At 47.3% G+C, this 23212-nt stretch overlaps 1 protein-coding gene across 2 annotated transcripts in view; it reads left to right on the top strand.

The window, feature by feature from the left end:
* The window catches only part of Calr3 (calreticulin 3), a 32362-nt gene that overhangs the window by 3829 nt on the left and 5321 nt on the right, over positions 1–23212 (top strand). The window contains exons 3-8 of one of the 2 annotated variants that reach the window (XM_008824659.2): positions 4684–4887; positions 10123–10217; positions 16903–17091; positions 21011–21106; positions 21192–21323; positions 21708–21800. In XM_008824659.2, coding sequence (XP_008822881.1) covers positions 4684–4887; positions 10123–10217; positions 16903–17091; positions 21011–21106; positions 21192–21323; positions 21708–21800 — 809 coding nt within the window. The remainder of the gene's footprint in view (positions 1–4683; positions 4888–10122; positions 10218–16902; positions 17092–21010; positions 21107–21191; positions 21324–21707; positions 21801–23212) is intronic. The other variant, XM_008824660.2, reaches the window with a different exon arrangement.

Genomic DNA, 23212 nt, shown 5'->3' on the forward strand with positions numbered 1-23212 from the left:
TGTCAAAAAAAGAAAAAAAAAAAAAAAAAAAAAAAAAATCCACCATCTAGGGCTGGGCTTGGGGCTCAGATGGTAGAGTGTTTGCCTAGCCAGCATGAGGCCCTGGTTCCATCTCCAGCACCACATAAACCAGGTGTGGTGGCTCACACCTGTCATCCCAGCACTCAGGAGGTGAAAACTGGAGGATCAGGAGTTCAAGGATCAGAAGTTCAAGGTCATCCTCACTTAAATAGTGAGTTTCAGGACAGCCTGAGATATGTGAGACTTTCTCAAAAACAAAATTGGAGGTTGAGAGATGGCTCAGTGGTTAGCACTGACGGCTCTTGCAGAGGACCTGAGTTTGATTCCCAGCACCTACATGGTGGCCAACACCCTTGTGTAACTCCAGTTCCAGGGGATCTGGTGCCCTCTTCTGGTCCCTATGGGTATTGCATGCATAGGTGCACTTACATACATGCAGGCAAAACACTCATATACATAAATAAAATAGGTCAATTAAGCCAGGCATGTGGCACACACCTTTAGTCCCAGCACTTGGGAGGCAGAGGCAGGCGCATCTCTGTGAGTCCGAGGCCAGCCTGGTCTAAATAGCGAGTTCCAGACCAACTGGGGCTACAGGGAGAGCCTGTCTCAAAAAGACCGAAAAAAAAAAAGCTGGGGGTGGTGGCACATGCCTGTAGTCCCAGCACTTAGGAGGCAGAAGCAGGCAGAGCTCTGTGAGTTCAAGGCCAGTCTGGGGGTCTACATAGTGAGTTTCAGGCCAGCTGGGGCTACAGAGAGACCCTGTTTAAAAAAGACCAAATAATAATAATAATAGTAATAATAAATAGATAAATCAAAAAGTTAAAAAATATCCACCATGTGGCTTTACAGAAAAATCTTTATAATCTGTTTTTTGTTGTTGGTTTGTGTACATGTGTGTATACCTGTGTGCATGTGTGAGTGTGTGGTTTAAAAATTTTTTATTCAGAAGACCCAGGTTCAAATCCTAGCACCCACATTGCAGCTAACAACTGTCCATAACTCCAGTTCCAGGGCATCTGACAGCCTCTTCTGTCCTCCACAGGCATTGCATGACACGGGTGCACTTACCTACATGCAGGCAATACACACATACACATAAAATAAAAATAATAAAACATTTTAAAAAAGAAAAGTTAAAAAATTTTATTACATTTATTTGTGTATGTGCATATATACATATGTATGGGCATACATATGCCATAACACACATGTGCAGGTCAGAGGACAGCTTTAGGAGTTGGTTCTTTTTCTACCATGTGGTTTCCTGGGATTGAACTCAGGTCATCAGGCATGACCATACATACATACACTCATGCACACAAGATAAATTTTAAAATGTAATAAAAAAAGTCTTGGGCTGGGTGTGGTGGCACACGCCTTTAATCCCATCACTTGGGAGGCAGAGGCAGGTGGGTTTTTGTGAATTTGAGGCCAGCCTGGTCTACATAGTAAGTTCCAGGACAGCTGGGGCTACAGGGAGACCCTGTCTCAAAAAGACCAAAAAAAAAAAAAAAGTCTCATACACACATGCAAAGTTTTGGGTACAAAGTATGCCTGTGAGTCCAGTGCTGGAAAGACAGATTGGAAGATCCCTGGAGCTCTCTGGCCAGACAGTCTAGCCCAATCAGTGAGCTCCGGGTTCAGTGAGAGACCCTCTCAACAGTACGTAGAGGGCTGGCAAGAGGGCTTAGCGGGTAAAGGGAATTGCTGCACAAGCCTGACAACCTGAGTTTTGATCCCCAACCCACATCATGGAAGGAGAGCACCTACTCCACAGAGTTTTCCTTTGCCTGCCACACACACTTTGTGGAAAAGCCCTCACCACAAACAGTAACACACACACACACACACACACACACACACACACACACGCTGGGGAGGGTTAGCTCATACCTGTAATCCCAGCACCTCGGAAGCTGAAGCAGGAGATTACCTCAAATTTGAAGCTGCAGTGTGAGACTCAAAATATTTATGACAAAATAATATTGACTGGGACTGGTGTGGTGATACACACCTTTAATCCCAGCACTCAGGAGGCAGAGGCAGGCCTGTCTTCATCGTGAGTTACAGGCCAGCCTGGAAACCCTGTCTCAAAAAAAAAGAAACAATGATATAAAATAATTTTAAAGAGCAAAATCAAATACCTCCAGCCACCTGAAATGAGCAGACAATTGCATGAATTAATCCCGCAAGAACTAGCCATGGGGTGGGCGGCTCTCTCCCCACTGTGACACCCCTTCCTCTCTGCTTCTCATTCATCCCCACCTGAGTGTAGGATCAGAGCAAACAGGCTGGTGAGAGGACTCTGGAGAGTCTGGGCTTCCTGGGACCGTGAGTTAGTCACAGATGGAATGATGAGCGGAACCTAGACAGATGGGGTGTGATGGAGAACACGGTGCCTAGACACAAGGGTGTGGGATCACATGGCCCCCAGATTGCCTGCTTGTGGGGATGAGATGGGGCTCCAAGTGCCTCCAGAAAAGGAAGGGGAGCCAGCCTGGAGCTGGGCTTAAAAACATGACTGGAAAACACCATGTCTGAGCCCTAAGATGGTGGAGGAGAGGGCATAGTTCCACAAGTTGTCCTCTGACCTCCACATATGTGCCATGAAATATACAAAATAAATATATATATTTGAGACAGGGTCTCCCTGTAACCAGCTGGCATGTAGACCAGGCTGGCCTTGAACTCAGAGATCTGCCTGCCTCTGCCTCCCAAGTGCTGGGATTAAAGGCATATAAAACCATGCCCAGGAATAAATTTGATTTCTAAAATTAAAATTTAAAAGAAAATACTGAGTTTCTTTTGAGGGAGTTGGGGGTTCTTTGGTTGGTAGTTGGTTTTGTTTCCTTGAAGACAGAGTCTCACTGTGTAGCCCAGGCTGGCCTGGAGTTCATCATCATTGTGCAGTAGCCTCTCGGGTGCTAGAATGACAGATGTGTGGTACGCATGACCATTTACACTGTCTTCAGGTGATACGTTTGGAGCTGGCCATTGTGGTGCTTGCCTGTCATCCCATCTCTCAGCAGGTGGAGGCAGGAGAATCAAGAACTCAAGTTCACCCTCATCTATGGAGGGAGTTTCAGCCAGCCTGACCCTGTCTCAAAAAAGAGTAGCATGTTTCATTTTTACTCACTGGTTGCACAGGCTTCATGGTATAACCTCCTACACACAATTAGACTCGAATTTATCATTTAGAGTTCTCACGGTTGAAGTGGTTTTGTGTGTGTGTGTGTGTGTGTGTGTGTGTGTATGTATCATCTGTACATATGTTTACAGGTAATGTACCTACAGAGGCCTTACAGAGGCCAGAGGAAGACATTAGTACCCTGCTCTATCACTCTGCCTTTATTTCTTTGGGACAGAGTCCCTCAGTGAACCTGGAGCCAGGGTGGTTATTAGCAAGGCCCAGTGTCATCCTGGTCATCCTGTCTCTGCCCGGTCAGTGCTGGGGTCAGAGGCGCTTGGCCACACCCAGCTTTTCCACATGGGCACTGGGGATTAGAACTCAGTTCCTCATGCTCCTTCAGCAAGTGCTGTTACTCGGAGATGTCTCCCCAGCCTCTGCTTTTTTGTTTTCTTTAATTTTTGTTTATTTATTTGTTTGTGTGCAAGCCACGACACCCCTGTGGAAGTCAGAGGACAGCTTGTGGGAGTTGACTCTCTCCTTCCACCATGTAGGTCTTGAGGATTAAATTCAGACTTGGTGGCAGCTGCCTTTACCTGCTGAGCCATCTCACCAGCCTGTTGTGGAAGACAGGGTATACCTGATCATCCTGTACATACATTCTGAGTGCTAGGCTGACAGTGTGCATGTTTCTGCAGTGCTGGAATTCAAACCCTGGGCCTCATGCATGCTAGGCAAGCACTCTACCCACTCAGCCCCAGCCCCAGCCCCAGCCAGGCATTTCTGTAACTTAAAGTATTTCAATGGTGGGACCAGGTGGGAGAGCCAGTTCTGAGCATGTGCAAGGCCCTGGGTTTGATTTACTTCCAGTAGTAAGGGCTGTCTTGTTGTTGTTGCTGTTTTTTGTTTGTTTGTTTGTTTGGGCTTTTTTTGGTCTTTTTGAGACAGGGTCTCCCTGTGGCCGAAGCTGGCCTGGATTCGCTATGGAGACCAGGCTGGCCTCAAACTCACAGAGATCCGCCTGGGATTAAAGGCGTGTGCCACCACACCCAGCCAGGGCTGTCTTTTTAGAAATTAATTATTATTGTGTGTGCATGATATGTATGTGCATGACACAGCTTACATGTGGAGCTCAGAGGGCAACCTGCCAGAATTAGCTTTCTCTGTCCACCATGTGAGTCCCAAGAATTGAACTCAAGTTGTCAGACTTAGAGACAAACTCCTTTACTGGATGAGCCATCTCACTGGCACTAGCAGGGGGTGTGTCTTAAGTATCAAAACATCCAAGAGTGGGAAACAGGTTCTGTGGGAGTAGAGGGCTTGTTAGTGGTGTGTGGCATGCTATGTGTCTGTCCTGGGGGCAGTGTCAGTGTCTACAGGGTCTCTGTTGTTGGAGGTCCCCGAGCTTTACAGAGCACAGTGCTGTACTGAATCTCTCTGAGCTTTACAGAGCACAGTGCTGTACTGAATCTCTCTGAGCTTTACAGAGCACAGTGCTGTACTGAATCTCTCTGAATGCTTTCTGTTGGAAGGCCTGCAGACAACACAGAACAGCCGCTTCTACGCCATCTCTGCAAAGTTCAAGCCGTTCAGTAACAAAGGGAAGACCCTGGTCGTCCAGTACACTGTGAAACATGAACAGAAGATGGACTGTGGCGGGGGCTACATCAAGGTCTTCCCTTCAGACCTGGATCAGAAGAATATGAATGGAAAATCGCAGTACTATATCATGTTTGGTGAGTTTAGACAGGGAGAGGGAATCATTTCTGCCTTCTAGCTGAGGCTCACCAACATAGTAGTAGAGAACATATCTACCACTGTTAAACCCAAGCAGCGCAGGCTGGCATTTCCAGTTCTAACGAGCAAAAAGCCAAAAGCCTCTGAAATCTGAATCTGGCTTCAAAAAAAAGGTTTATTATTTTATTTATCTTTTATGTATGTGCTTGTGGAAGTTTATATGCACCATGTGCATGTAGATGCTCTCAGAGCCCGGAAGAGGACATCAGATCCCCTGGAGCTGCAGTTCCAGGGTATTGTGAGCCACTGGATGTGGCTGCCAAGAACTGAACTTGGGTGCTCTGCAAGAGCAGTAAGTGCTCTTAACCACTGAGCCAGCTTTCCAGTCCTAGAACCTGTGAACCTATGTGTGTGTGTGTGTGTGTGTGTGTGTGTGTGTGTGTGTGTGTGTTTTGTTTGCTTTAAAAAAATTTTTTTTTGGTCTTTTTGAAGCAGGGTCTCCCTATGGCCCCAGCCGTCCTGAAACTCACTATGTTAACCAGGCTAGCCTTGAACTCACAGAGATCCACCTGCCTCTGCCTCCCAAGTGCTAGGACTACAGACATGCGTCACCATGCCTGGCTTAAAAATTTTTTTTAATTTATTGTTATTTTTATTTTATGTGTATGAGTCCAGGTCCCACGTGGTAGAAGGAGTGAACCTACTCTCACAAGTTATTGTCCGACCTCCACATCTGCTCATTCACACATGAGCCCTCTCCACACAATACATAAATGTCATTAAAATTCTTTTATCTGCTAAACGGGGAATGGTGGCTCACACCTATAATTCCCAGCACTGGGGAGGTGAAAAGCAGAATGATCAGGAATTAAAGATCATCCTCATCTACATGGTGGGATTGAAGCCAGCCTGGACTCTGTGAGACTGTACCTCAAAAAAACTGAAAAACATGAAAAAATAAAACACAGGCAATAAAAGATCCTGGTTTTAAGAGAAGAACTAGAGTTTAACTTGTTCATTGTTGTTAGCTTTGCAACATTGAGGCTGGGACCCAGGGCCTTGAGCATGACAGACATAGGGCTTTACCACTGAGCTACCTGCTGCAACCCACAGTCAGAACTGGAGAAGTACGAAGAGTGTCTATTCATAGGTGATAGCCTTTTTCTTGGCTTTTGTTACACATACTACTACTCAGTTTATTTAGTTTTTGTCTTCTATTTATTAATTTATTTTTTATATTTTATCATTTTTATTTTATGTGTATGCATATATTGCCTGCATGTAGGTAAGTGCATCCATGTCGTGCAGTGCTGGCAGAGGACAGAAGAGGCTGTTGGATCCCCTGGAACTGGAATTATGGACAGTTGTTAGCTGCCATGTGGGTGCTGGGATTCAAACCAGGGTTTTCTACAAGAACAGTCAGTGTTCTTAACCACTGAGCCATCTCTTCAGTCTGTTTGTCTTTTTTAAAAAAATATTATTTTTTAAATGTGTATGAATTTATTGCTTACATGTATGTAAGTGCACCTGTGTTGTGCAATGCCCGAGGAGGTCAGAAGATGGCGTTGGATCCCCTGGAACTGGAGTTAACAGTTGTTAGCCACCATGTGGGTGCTGGGATTCAAACCTGGGTTGTCTGCAAGAGCAATCAGTGCTCTTAACCACTGAGCCATCTCTCCCCAGTCTTTTTTTTTTTTTTTTTTTTGGTCCTTTTGAGACAGGGTCTCCCTGTAGCCCCAGCTGGCCTTGAACTCGCTATGTAGACCAGGCTGGCCTCAAACTCACAGAGATCTGCCTGCCTCTGAGTGCTGGGATTAAAGGCATGCGCCACCATGCCTGGCTCTTTTTTGTTTTTTTAAAAATATTTTATTTAGCTGGGCGTGGTGGCACAGGCCTGTAGTCCCAGCACTTGGGAAGCAGAGGCAGGTGGATCTCTGTGAGTTCAAGGCCAACCTGGTCTACGTAGTGAGTTCCAGGATGGCTGGGGCTATGGGGAGACCCTGCTTCAAAATGACAAAAAAAATTATTATTTTTATTTTATGTGTATGAGTGTATTGCCTGCATGTATGTGAGTGCACCCGTGTTGTGCAGTGCTGCAGAGGTCAGAAGAGGGCTTTGGATTCCCCTGGAACTGGAGTTAAGGATGGTTCGTAGTTGCCATGTGGGTGCTGGGAATCGAACCCGGGTCCTCTGCAAGAGCAGTCAGTGCTCTTAATCGCTGAGCCATCTCTCCAGCCCTCTTTTTTGTTTTTTGAAGCAAGGTCTCATGTAACTCAGGCTGGTCTCAAACTCACTATCTGGCCTTGAAGCTTGTTCTACCTCCTCTGTGTTGAGATGACAGGTTTATGGCCTCACAGCTGGCTTATGTATGTAGTGCTGGGGATAGAAGGGCAAAGCTCAGACCTTCCTGCATGCTGGGCAAGCATTGTACCAGATGAGCCACATCCCAATCCTAGGGTGTATGTATGCCTCTGTGTGTGTGTGTATGCACATATTATGAGGGTACATGTGCCTGTGTATGAATGGAGGCCAGAGGGGGACATCAGTGTCCTGCTCTAACCCTCTCCACCAGATTCCCTTGAGACAGAACACCCCAGCCATCCTCCTGTCCCTGCTCCTCGCAGTACTGGGGTTACATTTATATTCACATAGTCACATGGGTGCATTTTACATGGGTGCTGGCATTTGAACTCAGGTCCTTGTGCTTGTGCAACAAGAGCTCTTACACACTGAGTCATCTCTCCAGACCTCTATCCCCTGTTTTTCTTAGTTTGGTTTTTTAGACAGGGTCTTACTACATAACTCTGGCTGGCCTGAAACTTGCTATGTAGACCTGGCTGGGCTTGAACTCACAGACATCTACCTGCCTCTGCCTCCTGAGTGCTGGGATTAAAGGGATGTGCCACTATACCTGGCTTACCATCCCTTGTTTTTTTGAAAATGTTGTCAAGTAATCCAGGCTGACCTTGAATTTCTGTTCCTCCTGCCTCCATCTCCTAAGAGCTGGGATGACAGGTGTACACTACGATGCCTAGCTTGGAAAGCCTCTGTCTACAATTGCATATCTGAATTTTTTTTACTGTCTTGGAAATTGTACAAACTTTCTGGTCATTTTTTGGAATGTTCTGAAGTTTAAAAGATTTAAAGTATGGGCTGGGGGGAGGGCTCAGTGTGTCAGTGGGTAGAGCGCTTGTATAGCATGCACGAAGGCCTGGGCTCTGTCCCCAGTATCACATAAACTGGATATGATGGCACACACCTGTCATCCCAGCACTTTGGAGGTAGAGGCAAGAGGATCAGGAGTTCAAGGTCATCCTCAACTGCATAGACTTCCAGGCCAGCCTGGGCTACAATGACACCCTGTCTGAAAACCTCAAAAATTTAAAAAGTAGGATAAGGGCTGGGGAGATGGCTCATTAAGTAAGAGCACTTTAGTTCAAATCCCCAGAAGCCAGATAAAAAGCTCTACGTGATTATGTGTGCAGACTGCCCAGCATTGGGGGGCGGAGACAGGTGATCCTGAGAACGCTGTCAGGCCAGGTCCCTTGCTGAAAGGAGAAGCTTCCAGTTCAGTGACAGATCCTGTCTCAAGGGAACGAAATGGAGAGCAATATAGTAGGACACCCAGAGTCCTTCCAATGGCCTCTGCATGTGGGCGTGGAGGCACGTACGTGCTCACGTATGTGCAACACACACATACACACATTGCACACTCTGAAACAAAATAGTAAAAATCGTTTGTGCTGGAGGTGTGGCTCAGATGGTAGGGCATTTGCTTAGCGTATGTGAAGCCACTGTGTTCTCTTCCCAGTACTACAGAAAGGGGAAATACAAAATGCCTTTTCTGTGCTTTTCTGGGTTTATTTGCTTCTCATTAAGATTTTTTTTATTATGGGGCTGGAGAGATGGCTCAGTGTTCAAGAGCACTTGCTGCACCAGGCGTGGTAGCACACGCCTTTAGTCCCAGCACTTGGGAGGCAGAGGCAGGCGGATCTCAGTGAGTTTAAGGCCAGCCTGGTCAACATAGTGAGTTCCAGGACAGCTGGGGCTGCAGGGAGACCCTGTCGCAAAAAGACCAAAAAAAAAAAAAAGAAAGAAAAAAGCTCTTGCAGAGGACCTGTGTTTGGTTCTCAGCGCCTCTACTAGGCAGCTCACAACCATTTGTAACTCCAGCTCTGAGGGGTCTGAGCCCTCTTCTACCACTGTGGGCATTTGACTTATATGTACACAGACACATAAATAAAAATAAACTAAACCTTAAAAAAATTATTTGTGCCAGGTGTGGTGGCTTAATCCCAGCACTTGGGAGGCAGAGACAGGTGGATCTCAGTTTCATGCCAGATGGGGCTATAGAGAGACCTTGTCTCAAAAAGAACAAAAAAACTTATTTGTGCTTTGTTTGTTTGTTTGTTTCTCTTGTAGACCAGGCTGGCCTTGAACTCACAAAGATCTGCCTGCCTCTGCCTCCCCAGTGCTGGGATTAAAGGCGTGCATCACCACGCCTAGTATTATTTGTGCATTTGTGAGGCATGCATGTGCCATGGCATACCTGTGGCGGTCAGAAGACAACTTTTGGGAGTCAGTTCTCTCCTTTGATCATGTGAGTTCTATGGATCAAACTCAGGTCATCTAGCTTCACCCTCTTGCCAGCCCATTGTTTTTTTAAAATATTTTATTTATTATTTTATGTGTATGAGTGTATTGCCACATGTAGGTGCACCCGTGTCGTGCAATGCCCTCGGAGGACAAAGAGGCTGTCAGATCCCCTGGGACTAGAATTACTGACAGTTGTTAGTTGCCATGTGGGTGCTGGGAATTGAACCCGGGTCCTCTGCAAGAACAGCATTCCTAACTGCTGAGCCATCTCTCCAGCCCACATTGTTTTGTTTTTTAAGACAGAATCTCTGTATGTAGCCCAGGCTGTCCTGGGGCGGATGATCCTCCTGTCAGCATCCTCAGTGCTGGGAGTGCTGGCCATGCACCACTCTGCCCAGCTAGACCTTGTTTTCTTGTGTGCTGACTCAAAGTCATCACAAGATGACTTTGTTGGCCAGAGAAGTGATCTGGCAGGAACAAGTTGGTCTCTATCACGTCAGTGTGCCCCAGGGACAGCTGGAGCTGAACATGTGAGTTCCTGCACCTGAGGATTTAGGGAGCAAGCTTGGGGTGGGTGTGAGTACACTGATTCACTTCAGAAGAAAATTGAGAACACTGACTGTTTTTTTTTTCTTTAGGACCTGATATTTGTGGATTTGATATCAAGAAAGTTCATGTTATTTTATATTTCAAGAATCAGTATCACTCAAACAAGAAGTCAATCAGATGTAAGGTGAGTGTTCTTGTGTTACAGTGACTGACTCGCCATCGTCCCTTCCCTCCCTCCGTCCGTCCCTCCGTCCATCCCTCCATCCCTTCCTCCCTCCCTCCATCCCTCCCTTTCTCCTTCCTCCCTCCCTCCCTCTGTCCCTCCCTCCCTCCCTCCCTCCTTCCTCCCTCCTCCCTCCCTCCCTCTGTCCCTCCCTCCGTCCCTCCCTTCCTCCTTCCTCCCTCCATTCCTCCGTCCCTCCCTCCCTCCATCCCTCCCTCCCTTCCTCCTTCCTCCTCCCTCCCTCCGTCCCTCCCTTCCTCCTTCCCTTCCTTTCTGGTCTTTTTGAGACAGGGCCTCCTTGTAGCCCCAGCTGGTCTGAAACTCTATGTAGACCAGATTGGCCTTGATCTTACAGAGATCCACCTGTCTCTGCCTCTCTGAGTGCTGAGATTAAAGGCATGTGCCCCCACGTCCAACCTCCTTTCTCTTTTTTAGTTCCTCTCACTGCATGATCCAGATGGCCTCTGACCCCATGACATAGGCGCTGTTCCTGCTTCAGCCTCCCTGATGCACCGTCATCCTCAGCTTGTAGGCTGGGCATGGTGGCTCACACCTGTCATCCCAGTACTCAGGATGTCGAGGCAGGAAGAGTCCCATGAGTTGGGGGCTGGCCTGGGCTAAAGAGTAAGATCCTGTCTCAAAACCCACAATATAGCCAGGTATGGTCTGTGAGATGGAGGCCAGCCTGGCCTACAGAGCAAGTTCCAGGCCATCTGGGGCTACAAGGAGACCCTGCCTCAAAACCACAGCAGCAGTAACAACAACAACAACCCCCAAAACAATAGAAACAATAAAAATAATTGGGTATGGTGAAACATCTGTCATGCCAGCACTTGGGATGTGGTGGCAGGAGGATCAGGTATTCAAGGTCATCCTTGGCTATATAGTAAGGCTTGTGTTATCCTGGGCTACAGGAGCTCCTGCCTCCAAAACAAAGCAACAAGAACAAAAGGGCAGAACAACCAGGCGCAGTGGACACCTTTACCCCAGCATTCAGGAGGCAGGAGGTGGGGCTCTGTGAGACCAGGACCAGCAGGATTGGCTATATTGTAAGGCTTGTGTTATCCTGGGCTACAGGAGCTCCTGCCTCCAAAACAAAGCAACAAGAACAAAAGGGCAGAACAACCAGGCGCAGTGGACACCTTTACCCCAGCATTCAGGAGGCAGGAGGTGGGGCTCTGTGAGACCAGGACCAGCAGGAGGAGGCGGGGCTCTGTGAGACCAGGACCAGCAGGAGGAGGCGGGGCTCTGTGAGACCAGGACCAGCAGGAGGAGGCGGGGCTCTGTGAGACCAGGACCAGCAGGAGGAGGCGGGGCTCTGTGAGACCAGGACCAGCAGGAGGCGGGGCTCTGAGACCAGGACCAGCAGGAGGAGGTGCTCTGTGAGACCAGGACCAGCAGGAAGTGGGGCTCTGTGAGACCAGGACCAGCAGGAGGAGGTGGGGCTCTGTGAGACCAGGACCAGCCTGGTGGGGCTATAGGATGCTGTCTCAAAAAAACAAAACAAAGTCCTTAATACACACAGTGAGCAATAACCACACCACAGCCTGGATATTGGACTGTCTTGAAATTTCCTCCATGAAATAATGAACTTAGTCCATTATTTTTGAATCTAGACTCATCACATTTTAGAATGCAGCCAGATTTCTAGCCTGAACGAAACACAAGTGGCCCCTAGTGGCCCAATTCTCAATAAAGTTCTGTCCCCTCTGACACCTGGTCTCCATTTTGCACGTCTCTTGGCATTTCAAATTCCCACTGGAATGGCCTGTTAAGCTTTGTTGACAGAGCTCTAGGATTTCTTTAGCCATAGCACTAAACATCCACCTTCTCCCACAAATCTGTTTCAAAGGTCTACAGTCCAAGTGGCCAAGCTTGTCCTGGTACCAACATCCTGTACTAGCTACTTTTCTCAGTCTGGCCAAATGCAGCTTAAGGAATGGGAGGCAGGTAGGATCAGCAATTCTGGGCCAGCCTGGGCTACATGAGACCCTGTCTCAGACAAACAACCACACAGACAAAACCCAACAAAAACTTCCCCCAAAGGGATAGATCTCACCCAGAGAGTCCCTATGATGGTAACACTTTGTTTTTTTAAATATATTTTTATTTTTATTATATGTGTATGCGTATATTGCCTGCATGTAGGTAAGTGCACCCATGTCCTGTAGTGCTCTTGGAGGACAGAAGAGGCTGTTGGATCCCCTGGAACTGGAGTTACACACGGTTGTTAGCTGCATGTGGGTGCTGGGATTCAAACCTGGATCTTCTGCAAGAACAACCAGTGTTCTTAACCGCTGAGCCATCTCTCCAGCCCCAACAATAACACTTTGTATCCTAAGGTTCAGGCCACAATTCAGTGATGTTTTGACTGGGATTCATGGCTTTCACACAGAAAAGAATTTCAGGTCTAGCTGATGTGATGAAGCAGAATTGGAAATTAGTTTTACTTCACAATTTTTATTTTATGTGTATAATGCCTGTGGAGGCCAGAAGAGAGTGTTGGAATCCCTGGACCTGGAGATACAGACAGTTATTAACTGCCATGTAGGTGCTAGAAACCAAACTTGGGCCCTCTGCAAGAACAGCAAGGGCTCTCAACTGCTGAGCCACCTTTGGAGATTTTATTAAAAATATATTGTAATTTTTTTGGTCTTTTTGAGACAGGGTTTCCTTGTAGCCACAGCTGGCCTAGAACTTGCTATGTAGACTAGGCTGGTCTCGAACTCACAGAGATCCACCTGTCTCTGCCTCCCAAGTGCTGGGACTAAAAGCGTGTGCCACCATGCCCGGCCTTAAAGATATTTTAATATAGTTTAAGTACAGGGATTAAGAGAAAGAGAAGCACTCAAATTAAAATATGACACTCCTGAGAGTATGGGGGTGGGCTTCTCAGAGAGTTTCACAAAGTAAGACACACCCAAGTGTGGGTCAGGCTCTTCTAGGGAGAGGGGCAGTGAAATGTCTCAGCTTTGGTTGTACAGACAGAACCTTTTGGTAGCTCTCATATGACAACTTGGCAACTTGAAAGGTTGTTAAGAAACATTTTTAATCTTTTTTGATAAGATTCTGTGGTGGCTGAGGAGATGCCCTTAATGGAGTTATAATCTGATGAAGTGAAACCAGGAGCTGCCAGGGCTGCACAGCAGTTAAGTGCTCGACCTTTCCCTGTAAATGGGGTTCCTGGTGAGAGTCTTAGAAAATGGCAGGTTTACAGCAGGGAGGGAGAAACTGTTGGTGATCCTGCAGAAATTTTTACTTCTCAGCTGGTGAGGGACATCTCCCTCTTTTCTTGTCCCCAAGACTTTTCCTGTGTTTTTGTTATGCTCATAGATAGATGATAAGTACGTAGGTAGGTAGATAGATGATGATGATAGATAGATGATGATAGATAGATAGATGATGATAGACAGATGATAGATAGATGAGTACAGACATAAATATAGATTTATTGTCCCCCAGTTTCTTACTCTGTGAATACGGCAATGATTTGAGTTTTGAGCTGGGATCCTGGGGGACAGGGAGGCCTCTCACTTTACTGGCCTCATGGAGTGAGACCCCTGCAGAATCTGGCCAGCATAGACCTTCACTGATAGGACTACTCCTGTTGAAACCTACATTGTGGTGTTTGCCCAGGATGATTTTGAAGGTCTTTGAGTGGATCCCACTTTAGTTCTAAAACAATCCCATGTGAGAGGCTTTTGTGACTCAGGAGGTAGGATGACTGTGCTCAGCATCTGCCAGGGCTCTGAGGGTCAATGTCTGCCAGGGTCACATAAAGATGGCCAGTAACTGAGCCAAGGACTATAAGACACAGCTCCTTGCCAACCAGTTTTTGTTATGGAATGTTAGAGACTGAATATGAGGTCCACACTGTACCATAGGGTAAGGGATTTCTTTTAAGAGGAGAACAGGGCAGAAACATGGCAGTGGGGAGCTGGGGAGATGGCTCAGCGAGTCCATCTGTGCAAGTGTGAGGAGCGGAATTAGATCCTGCACCACAGAGCCTGGGAGGTGTGGTGGCCACTGTAATCCAGCATAGGAGAGGAGACAGGGTCCTAGAGTGAACTGGCTACAAACTAGTCAAAGCAGTGAGACCCCCATATCCAATGCCAACCCCTGGCCTCCACATGCACACACACACACGCCTCTGCACACATGTGAACATACATATGACATGTCTGCATGTGCACTATATGCACACATACATACACAGGAAAAGGAAACTTCAACATATTTTTTAATTTATTTTTTTTATTTCATGTGTATGAGTATATTGCCTGCATGTAGGTAAGTGTACCCATGTTGTGCAATGCCCTTGGAGGTCAGAAGAGGCTCTCGGATCCCGTGGGACTGGAGTTTCGGACAGTTGCGAGCTGCCATGTGGATGCTGGGATTTGAACCCAGGTTTTCTGTAAGAACAACCAGTGTTCTTAACCACTGAGCCATCTCTCCAGCCCCACATCTTCCCTTCTAATACCATTCAAAGAGGTCTTCTATCCCACTGGGGTATGCACTTTCTTTTTAAAATTTTTTCATGAGGCTGGAGAAATGGCTCAGCGGTTAAGAGCACTTACTGCTCTTGCAGAGAACCCGGGTTAGGTTCCTGACACCCACATTGTGCAACCCACAAATGTAACTTCAGCTACAGGGGATCTGATGCTCTCTTCTGGCCTCCAGGGGTACTGCATACACAGCATGGGTTCACCCAGACACACACCCATAAACATAATTTAAAACACTTAAAAATTTTTTTGGTCTTTTTGAGACAGGGTCTCCCTGTAGCGTCAGCTGTCCTGGAACTCACTATGTAGACCAGGCTGGCCTTGAACTCACAGAGATCTGCCTGTCTCTGCCTCCCAAGTGCTGGGACTCAAGGCGTGCATTACCATGCCCAACTGAAATACTTTAAAATTTTAAAATTATATTTATTTACTTATTCGTTTATTTGTTTATTTATTTATTTATTATTTATTTATTGTGTGTGTGTGTGTGTGTGTGTGTGTGTGTGTGTGTGTGTAGGTCAGAGGACAACTTGCTGAGTTGGTTCTGTTCTCTCCTTCTACCATGGGGTCCTGGTGATAGAATTCAGATCAATCTTGGCAACAAATGCCTTTATCTGATGAATCATCTCACTGGCACAGATTTTAAAGCTTTCATTAGACTTATAATGTCAGTTTTTCAGACTGTTGATCTTATCTGATTACTTTCTCTTCATAGCTCTCAGCAAGCCTTAATCAGTGTCTCTCTCTCTCTGATTTTGTTTTTGTTTTTGTTTTTGTTTTTGTTTTTGTTTTTTTGAGACAGGGTAGCCCTGGCTGGCCTCCCTATATAGACCAGGTTGGCCTTGAAATCACTACAGAGATCCCTCTGCCTTTGCCTCCTGAATGTTAGGATTAAAGGCATGTGTCACCATGCCTGGCTATTTTTATTTTTCTTAAGATTCATTTTATTGTTTGTGTGTGTGTGTGTGCACATGTGTGTACAGGTGCTCTCAGAGGCCAGAAGAGGGCTTCAGACCCCCTGAACCACCTGCAGTAGGACTGGGAGCTAAACCCAGGTCCTCTGCAAGAGCAGTGAGTACTCTGAACTGCTGGGCCATCATTCCAGCCCCTTAAATCTGCCCCACAACTCTCAGCTGAGACAGGCAGAAAATTTATATCTCAAATGTGTAGCATTTAAACATGATTCTTTAAAAGCCCAGTGAAAGCTGAGGTCAAATGTGAGGCTGGGGCCGGGGGTATGACAAAGGCATGTTAGCCAACAAGCCTCAGGCTCAGTGAACACAAGACTGAGACTTGCTGTGGAAGTTTAACATCATTCTAGAACTAGTTATCAGAGGATGATGCCCTTGTGAATGGATGGGTCTCCTTGGGGTTTGTTTGTTTGTTTGAGATGGGGGTCTCATGGAGCCCAGGCTGCCTCAAACTCTCCACACAACTGAGAATTGCCTTGAGATCTTCCTGTCTCCACCTCCAGAGTGCTGGGTGACAGGTTTGTGCCCTCACCCCCTGCCCTTTTCTAATGAGTTTGTAAATGGTCAGCTCAAATGTCAGAACCATGCCTTTGAGGCTTGTCTAGGCAAACACCCCTTTGTTGGTGATGGTTTTGTTTTTGTTTGTTTTTTGAGATGGGGTCTCATTGTAGCCCAGGCTGGCCTCAAATTCTTTATGTAGCTGAGAATGACCTTGAACTTCTGAGCTTCCAGCCTGTACCTTTCAAGTGCTGAGATGACAGGTGTGAGCTACCATACCCAGTTCATTAGTTTGTTTTTTGAGACAGGGTCTTGCTCTGTAGCCCAGGCTGGTCAGGAACTCATGATCTTTCTGCCTCAGCCTCCCAAGTGCTGGGAGCAACAGGCCTGTGTCACTACACTTAGTTCTGGTGCCTGTTTTATGTGTGTAGTCTCTGTGTGTGTGTGTGTGTGTGTGTGTGTGTGTAGATCAGAGGACATCTTGTGGGAGTAGGTTCTCTCCTTCCACCATGTAGGTCCTGGGGAATCTAACTCAGGTGGTTAGGCTTGGCGGCAGGTACCTTCACTTGAGCTACCTCGCTTGCCCTGTACCAGTTTTAAGCTGTATATGTAGACATACAATGAAGTAGGAAGCACTTTCCAGTGACTCCTTGCCCCTTTTAACCTGTGCAGGTTGATGGCTTCACCCACCTCTACACCCTCATCTTAAGGCCAGATCTTTCTTATGACGTGAAAGTTGATGGCCAGTCCATTGAATCTGGGAGTATTGAGTATGACTGGAATTTGACGTCCCTGAAGAAAATGGAAAAGAACTCGGCAGAGTCTCAAGACTGGGGTCAGACAGAAGGTGGCAAAGCCCAGGTACACATGTGTCCTAGCCAGCCCCGGCTGCCGTGTAGGTGGTGGGAGAGTGCTTCCCAAGGCCTAGCCGTGTGCTCCTGCATGTGTGCCAATGATATGACAGCCAGCTGCTGCCCTCCCTGACCTCACACTCCAGACCAGCTCTTGGCTTATCTGCTTCCTTCTGACACAGGGTCTCACTATGCAGCCCTGGCTGACCTGACACTCGATATGTAGACCAGGCTGACCTCAATTTCACAGAGATCTGCCTGCCTCTGCCTCCCAAGTGCTGGGACTAAAGGGGTGTGGGACCACGCCCAGCCTTAATTATTATTGTGCATCTGTATGTGAGTGCGGACACGTGTATGCCACAGTGCCTTGTGGATGTAGGAGGGAAACTTTCAGGAGTTAGTTTCCTCCTTCCGTTGTGTGCTTCTGGGGTTGAATTCAGGTCCTCAGCTTGGCAACAACCACCCTTACCCAGTGAGCCGTTCGCTAGCCCACTTTTATTCATTCTAGGACCCCAAATGGTGGAATGGGACCACCTACCCTTAGGGTAGCCTTCCCACTTCAATTAACCTAATCCAGAAAATCCCTCAAGGGCTTGTCCAGAGGCCTGTCAGTGATTCTCCATCCTGGGCCAGGTGACAGTATTAACCATCACTCCAGGACCCCACAATACCCTAAACACATGCTATACCACTGAGCCACCCCTCCCTAACTACAAAAAGACAGTGCATTCCATAATCTTTGTATTAGAAATTATTCATTAAAAATTACTGAGCTGGAGAGATAGCTCAGTGGTTAAGAGCACTTGCTGTTCTTCCAGAGGATCCAAGTTCAGTTCCCAGCACCACATCAGGTAGCTCACAACCTCCTGTGACTCCAACACACTCTTCTGGCCTCCACTGGCACCTGCACACACACACACACACACACACACACACACACACACAGGAAATGGCTGGAGTCTTACTGTCTCCTTCAGGGATACGCTCCCACTAGGGCATACTGCTCTTTAAAGGTCTTACCACCTCCCAATAGTGCACAGACTGGGGATCAAGCCCATAGCACATTGCCTCTGTCCAAACTTTAGCATCTTCCAAAGACTCTCTGCCTCCTCATATTGTCATTAGGGGTTAAGATTTCAACACATGACTTTTGGGGACCCACTCACCAGGGCAGTTTGATGGTGTTCTAGTTTGCTTGTCCATTGCTGTGACAAAACACTCTGACCACTACCAACTTGGGGAGGAAAGGGTTTATTCAGCTTACATCTCCCAGGTCGCATGCAGTTCATCAGGGAACCAAGGTAGGAACTCAGGGCAGGAACCTGGAAGCAGGAGCTGGAGCACAGACCATGGAGGAACGCTGCTTACTGGCTTGCTCCCCTGGCCCCTGCTCAGCTTGCTGTCTTATCCAACACAGGCCCACCTGCCCATGGGTGGCACCACCCACAGTGGGCTGGGCCTTCCCACATCACTCAACAATCAAGAAAATGTCTCACAGACATGGTCACAGGCCAGTCCAATGGAGGCAATTCCCCAATTGAGGCTCCCTCAACCCAGGTGTGTCAAGTTGACACTAAAGCTATCCAGCACAGATGGGTACAGAAACAGGGCTCAACCAAAATGCTTTGGTGTTTTGGATTTTTTTTTCCTTTTTGAGACAGGGTCTCCCTGTAACCCCAGCTGGCCTGGAACACACTAGGTAGACCAGGCTGGCCTTGAACTCACAGAGATCCACCTGCCTCTGCTTTCTGAGTGCTGGGATTAAAGGTGTGTATGTACCACTATGTCCAGCCTTGCTTTGAGTTTTTTGTTTTTTTTTTTGAGGCAGTGTCTCCTGTAGCGCAGCCTAGCCTCAAACTCACTCCATCACTCCATAGCTGAGGCTGGCCTGGGACTCCTGATCTTTCTGCTCTACCTCCTGAGTGCTGAGAGGACAGGGGTGCACCGGCAGGGTTGTCATGATCTCTTCCTGCTGCCCAATAGCCCAAGGTAAATCTTGAGCACTTTAACAGTTGTCCTGTATCTGCCTAGAACAGTTCATGTATCACTGTGGCATGGAAGACAGATATACCTCCACTGGCATTCAGATGCATGCAGCTCTTTTCTTACCATCACCCAACCTGTACCTGGGACTATGGGTTTTCCAAGCCACTTAGCAGTGCGACACAGAAACAGCTTTTACCTCAAAGGGAGTAAGAGAGAATTTATTCTGGAGCCAAGTGTGAGTGACCATGGCCCAGGAGCACAGATTCAGGTTTCCCCAAACACCATGTTCCACCATGAGATTTATTAGCTACTGAACAAAGTCACAAATTATTTATCAAGTACATGGAGATGGGTCACAGACTGGGACTTCCACTGTAGGCTTCACGTGCCATCTGACATTCTTAGCTTGGGGATTTGGTAGAAACTGGTGATCAGCTAAGAATACTGTAGAGTTTGATAGTCACAAGGGTGTTAGTCAGATACAGGCGGTACTGGGTAACTTTTACAGGGAGTAGAAACAGCTCACTTTGATAATTTAAGAAAAAAAATTTTGAGACAGGGTCTCCCTATAGCCACAGCCTATGTAGACCAGGCTGGCCTCAATTTCACAGAGATCTGCCTGCCTCTGCCTTCCGAGTGCTGGGACTAAAAGCCTGGGCCATCATGCCTGACAGAGAGAAAAAGGGTTTTAAAAATTATTTACTATTATTATTATTTATTTATTTTTGTCTTTTTGAGACAGGATCTCCTTGTACTCCAGCTGTCCTGGAACTCACTATGTAGACCAGGCTGGCCTCAAACTCACAGAGATCTGCCTGTCTCTGCCTCCCGAGTGCTGGGATTAAAGGCATGCACCACCATGCCCGGCTTTTATTTATTATTTTTATTTTATGTGTATGAGTGTATTACCTGCATGTGCGTAAGTGCACCCGTGTCGTGCAATGCCTATGGAGGTCAGAAGAAGGCATCGGATTCCCCTGGAACTGGAGTTACAGATGGTTGTTAGCCATCATGTGGGTGCTGGGAATCAAACCTGGGACTTCTGCAAGAAAAGTCAGTGCTCTTAACCACTGAGCCATCTCTCTAGCCCCGAGAAAAAAAGTTTTAATTTACTTATTTTTATTCTATGTGTTTGAGTGTTTGCCTGCATGTATGTGTGCAATACCTGTGGAGGCCGGAAGAGGGCATTGGATCACCTGGAACTGGAGTTAACTGGTTAGCCACGATGTGGGTGCTGGGAACTGAACCTGGGTCCTCTGGAAGAGCAGTCAGCACTCTTAACCGCTGAGCCATCTCTCCAGCCCTGATAATTTGATAATTTTAACTCTCCATAATCTTGAAGTTCAGCCATTTGGCCTTGTAGAGTCTTTGACACAGGTACAGCCCCCCTGCATTCCTCTCCTTTTTCTTGTCCTTCCCCCACTCCATTAGGTAAAACACACAGAGGAAAGAACCCTCAAAACCACCACAGCAAGCAGACAGTGTCCTCTCCCCAAGCACTTGCTGGGATCCAGTCCAACAGCTTTAGACCACTAAACTGAAGAGGAAGAGACGTTGTGACAGAGTTAGGCAGGTCCCCACCTGCCTAAGAATTTCCCATCTGGATGCAGTGCCCCAAGCACACAAGGCAATCTGGGTTCTGTTCCTACCCCCACTGAGCATACACACTTCCTGGGTTCCACCCCTACATGCACCAAAAGATTTTTTGGCATGAAGAGATGGCTCAGTGGGTAAAGGTGATTGCTTCCAAGCCTGATGACCTGAGTTTGATCCCTAAGACCCACATGATGGAAGGAGAGAACTAACTTCTGCAAGTTCTCCTCTGACTCCACATGTGCCCTGTGTGCACACACACAATAAATAAACCTAATAAAACTGTTTTTAAAAAGCATTTCCCTTTTCTCATGGAGCCTCCACAATCCCCTTGCTTTCTGTCTTGGAAGGACTGGGAGAAGCACTTTCTGGACGCAGGCAGCAGCAAGCCCAGTGATTGGAACAGCGAGCTGGATGGGGACTGGCTGCAGAAGCCACCCTACCAGGTGCGACATGAGACCCCTGGGAAAGCCTCTGTCTCTGTCCCACCCTGCCATTACAGGGTCCCAGCCTCTGCATCTGCTTTTGCAGGATGGCCTGAAAGCTGAGGCCATCAACAAGGATGTGTGGCTCCACCAGAAGATGAAGCATACCAGCTACCTGATGCAGTATGACCTCTCCGAGTTCGAGAATATTGGTGCCATCGGCCTGGAGCTGTGGCAGGTGATGTGGCTTTGAGTTTGCATTGTTTTAATAGCTCTGGGTCCGATATTCTTGCCTCCGTTGGAGTTCCTTTCCCAGGGTTAGCACTTACCTGCTTGGAGCTCCCATCAGCCATGGTATATATTGGGGTGGGACCATCCTGGCTAGCTCCTAGGTGATGCCCACTACCCACAAACTGGTGCTAGTGATGGAGGCCAGGCCCTTCCGCATGCTAAGGACATGTGATTAGTCCCCTGAGCCCCAGATGGAGTGTGGCTTACCATCCTAGAAACAGGCTTCATCAGCATTTGCAGCTGGTCACTGTTATGCTGACTAAGCATGGCTAAGTGTATGAAAGGTTGCTGCATGTCTCAATCAGCAACGGTGGTCTGCCTCCATCCACAGGTGAGATCTGGAACCATTTTTGATAACTTCCTCATCACAGATGATGAAGAGTATGCAGAGAAGTTTGGCAAGGCCACTTGGGGGGAAACCAAGGTATGCAGTCATCTGATTAGTCTCTCTCTTTCTTTTCTTTTTTTCTTTTCTTTTTGAGACAGAGTCTCCCTGTAGCCCTAGCTGATCTGGAACTCTCTATATATATATCAGGCTGACCTTGAACTCAGAGAGATCCACCTGCCTCTGCCTCCCGAGTGCTGGGATTAAAGGTGTGTGCCACCATCTCTGTTTTGTTTAAAAAAAAATTCTATTTGATGTCTATGAGTGTTTTGCTTGCATCTATGTAAGTGTACCATGTGTGCAATGCCTGTGGAGGCCAGAAGAGGGAGTGGAGCCCCTGGAACTGGAGTTGTAGATGGTTGTTAGTCACCATGTGGGTCCTGGGAACTGAATCCAGGTCCTCTTCAAGAGCAGCCAGTGCTCCTAACCCCTGAGTCATCTCTCCAGCCCTGTCTTTCTTTTTTGACAAGGTCTCATATAGCTCAGGCTGGCTTCAAACCTGCTATGTAGCTGAGACTGACCTAGAACTCCTGAGCCTTCCTCCTCTGCCTCCCCAGTGCTGGGATGACAGGTGTGTGCAACCATGCCTAGCTTCACTTACCCTTCCTCTTATCTTTCATTTAGCTTTATAAGTTTCATCCTGAAGCCTAGGCGTGGGCTTGATGAAGTTTTTATATGCCACCCTGCTTAAAATACGCCACCATGCCAATATTCTGGAAGCCTCCATTCATCCCTGCCAGTCAGCACTCTCCCCCAAAACAAATACTGTTGCATTCCTGTCTTAGTTAATTTCCTGTCACTGTGATAAAGTACCTGACAGAAGCAACATAGGAGGGAAAGGTTTGTTCTGACTCAGAGTTGGAGAATCAGTCCATCATGATGAGGAAGTCATGGTGGCGGGAGTGGGGGTGGCTGGTCACATCACATCCATAGTCAGGAGGCAGAGAGATGGGTGCTGGCGCTCTGCTCACGTTTTCCTTTGTGTTCAGTCAGGACCCCATGGGACGGTGCCCCTACATTCAGGGTGGGTCTTTCCACCTCAGTTAACCCAGTCTAGAAACTCCCTCACAGCTGTGCCCAGAGGCCTGTCAATTCAAAATCCTGTCAAGTTGACAGTCACCACAGTCATCACAAACAAACTTGTCCAGTGTCTGAAATTCATGAAAATGTAGCTGTGCTCATCAGCTTCCTGTCACTGAGACAACCATGATCTAAAAAGAAAAGCTAGGGGCTGGAGAGATGGCTCAGCAGTTAAGAACACTGATTGTTCTTGCAGAAGATCCGGGTTCGAATCCCAGCACCCACATGGCAGCTAACAACAGTCTATAACTCGAGCCCTAGGGGATCTGACAGCCTCTTCTGACCTCCTCAGGCATTGCACGACACAGGTGCATTTACCTACATGCAGGCAATACACACATATACATAAAATTAAAATAATAAATAAAATT

This window comes from Nannospalax galili, unplaced genomic scaffold (assembly GCF_000622305.1).
Source record: "Nannospalax galili isolate Female #2095 unplaced genomic scaffold, S.galili_v1.0 scaffold529, whole genome shotgun sequence".
Taxonomy (NCBI): domain Eukaryota; kingdom Metazoa; phylum Chordata; class Mammalia; order Rodentia; family Spalacidae; genus Nannospalax; species Nannospalax galili.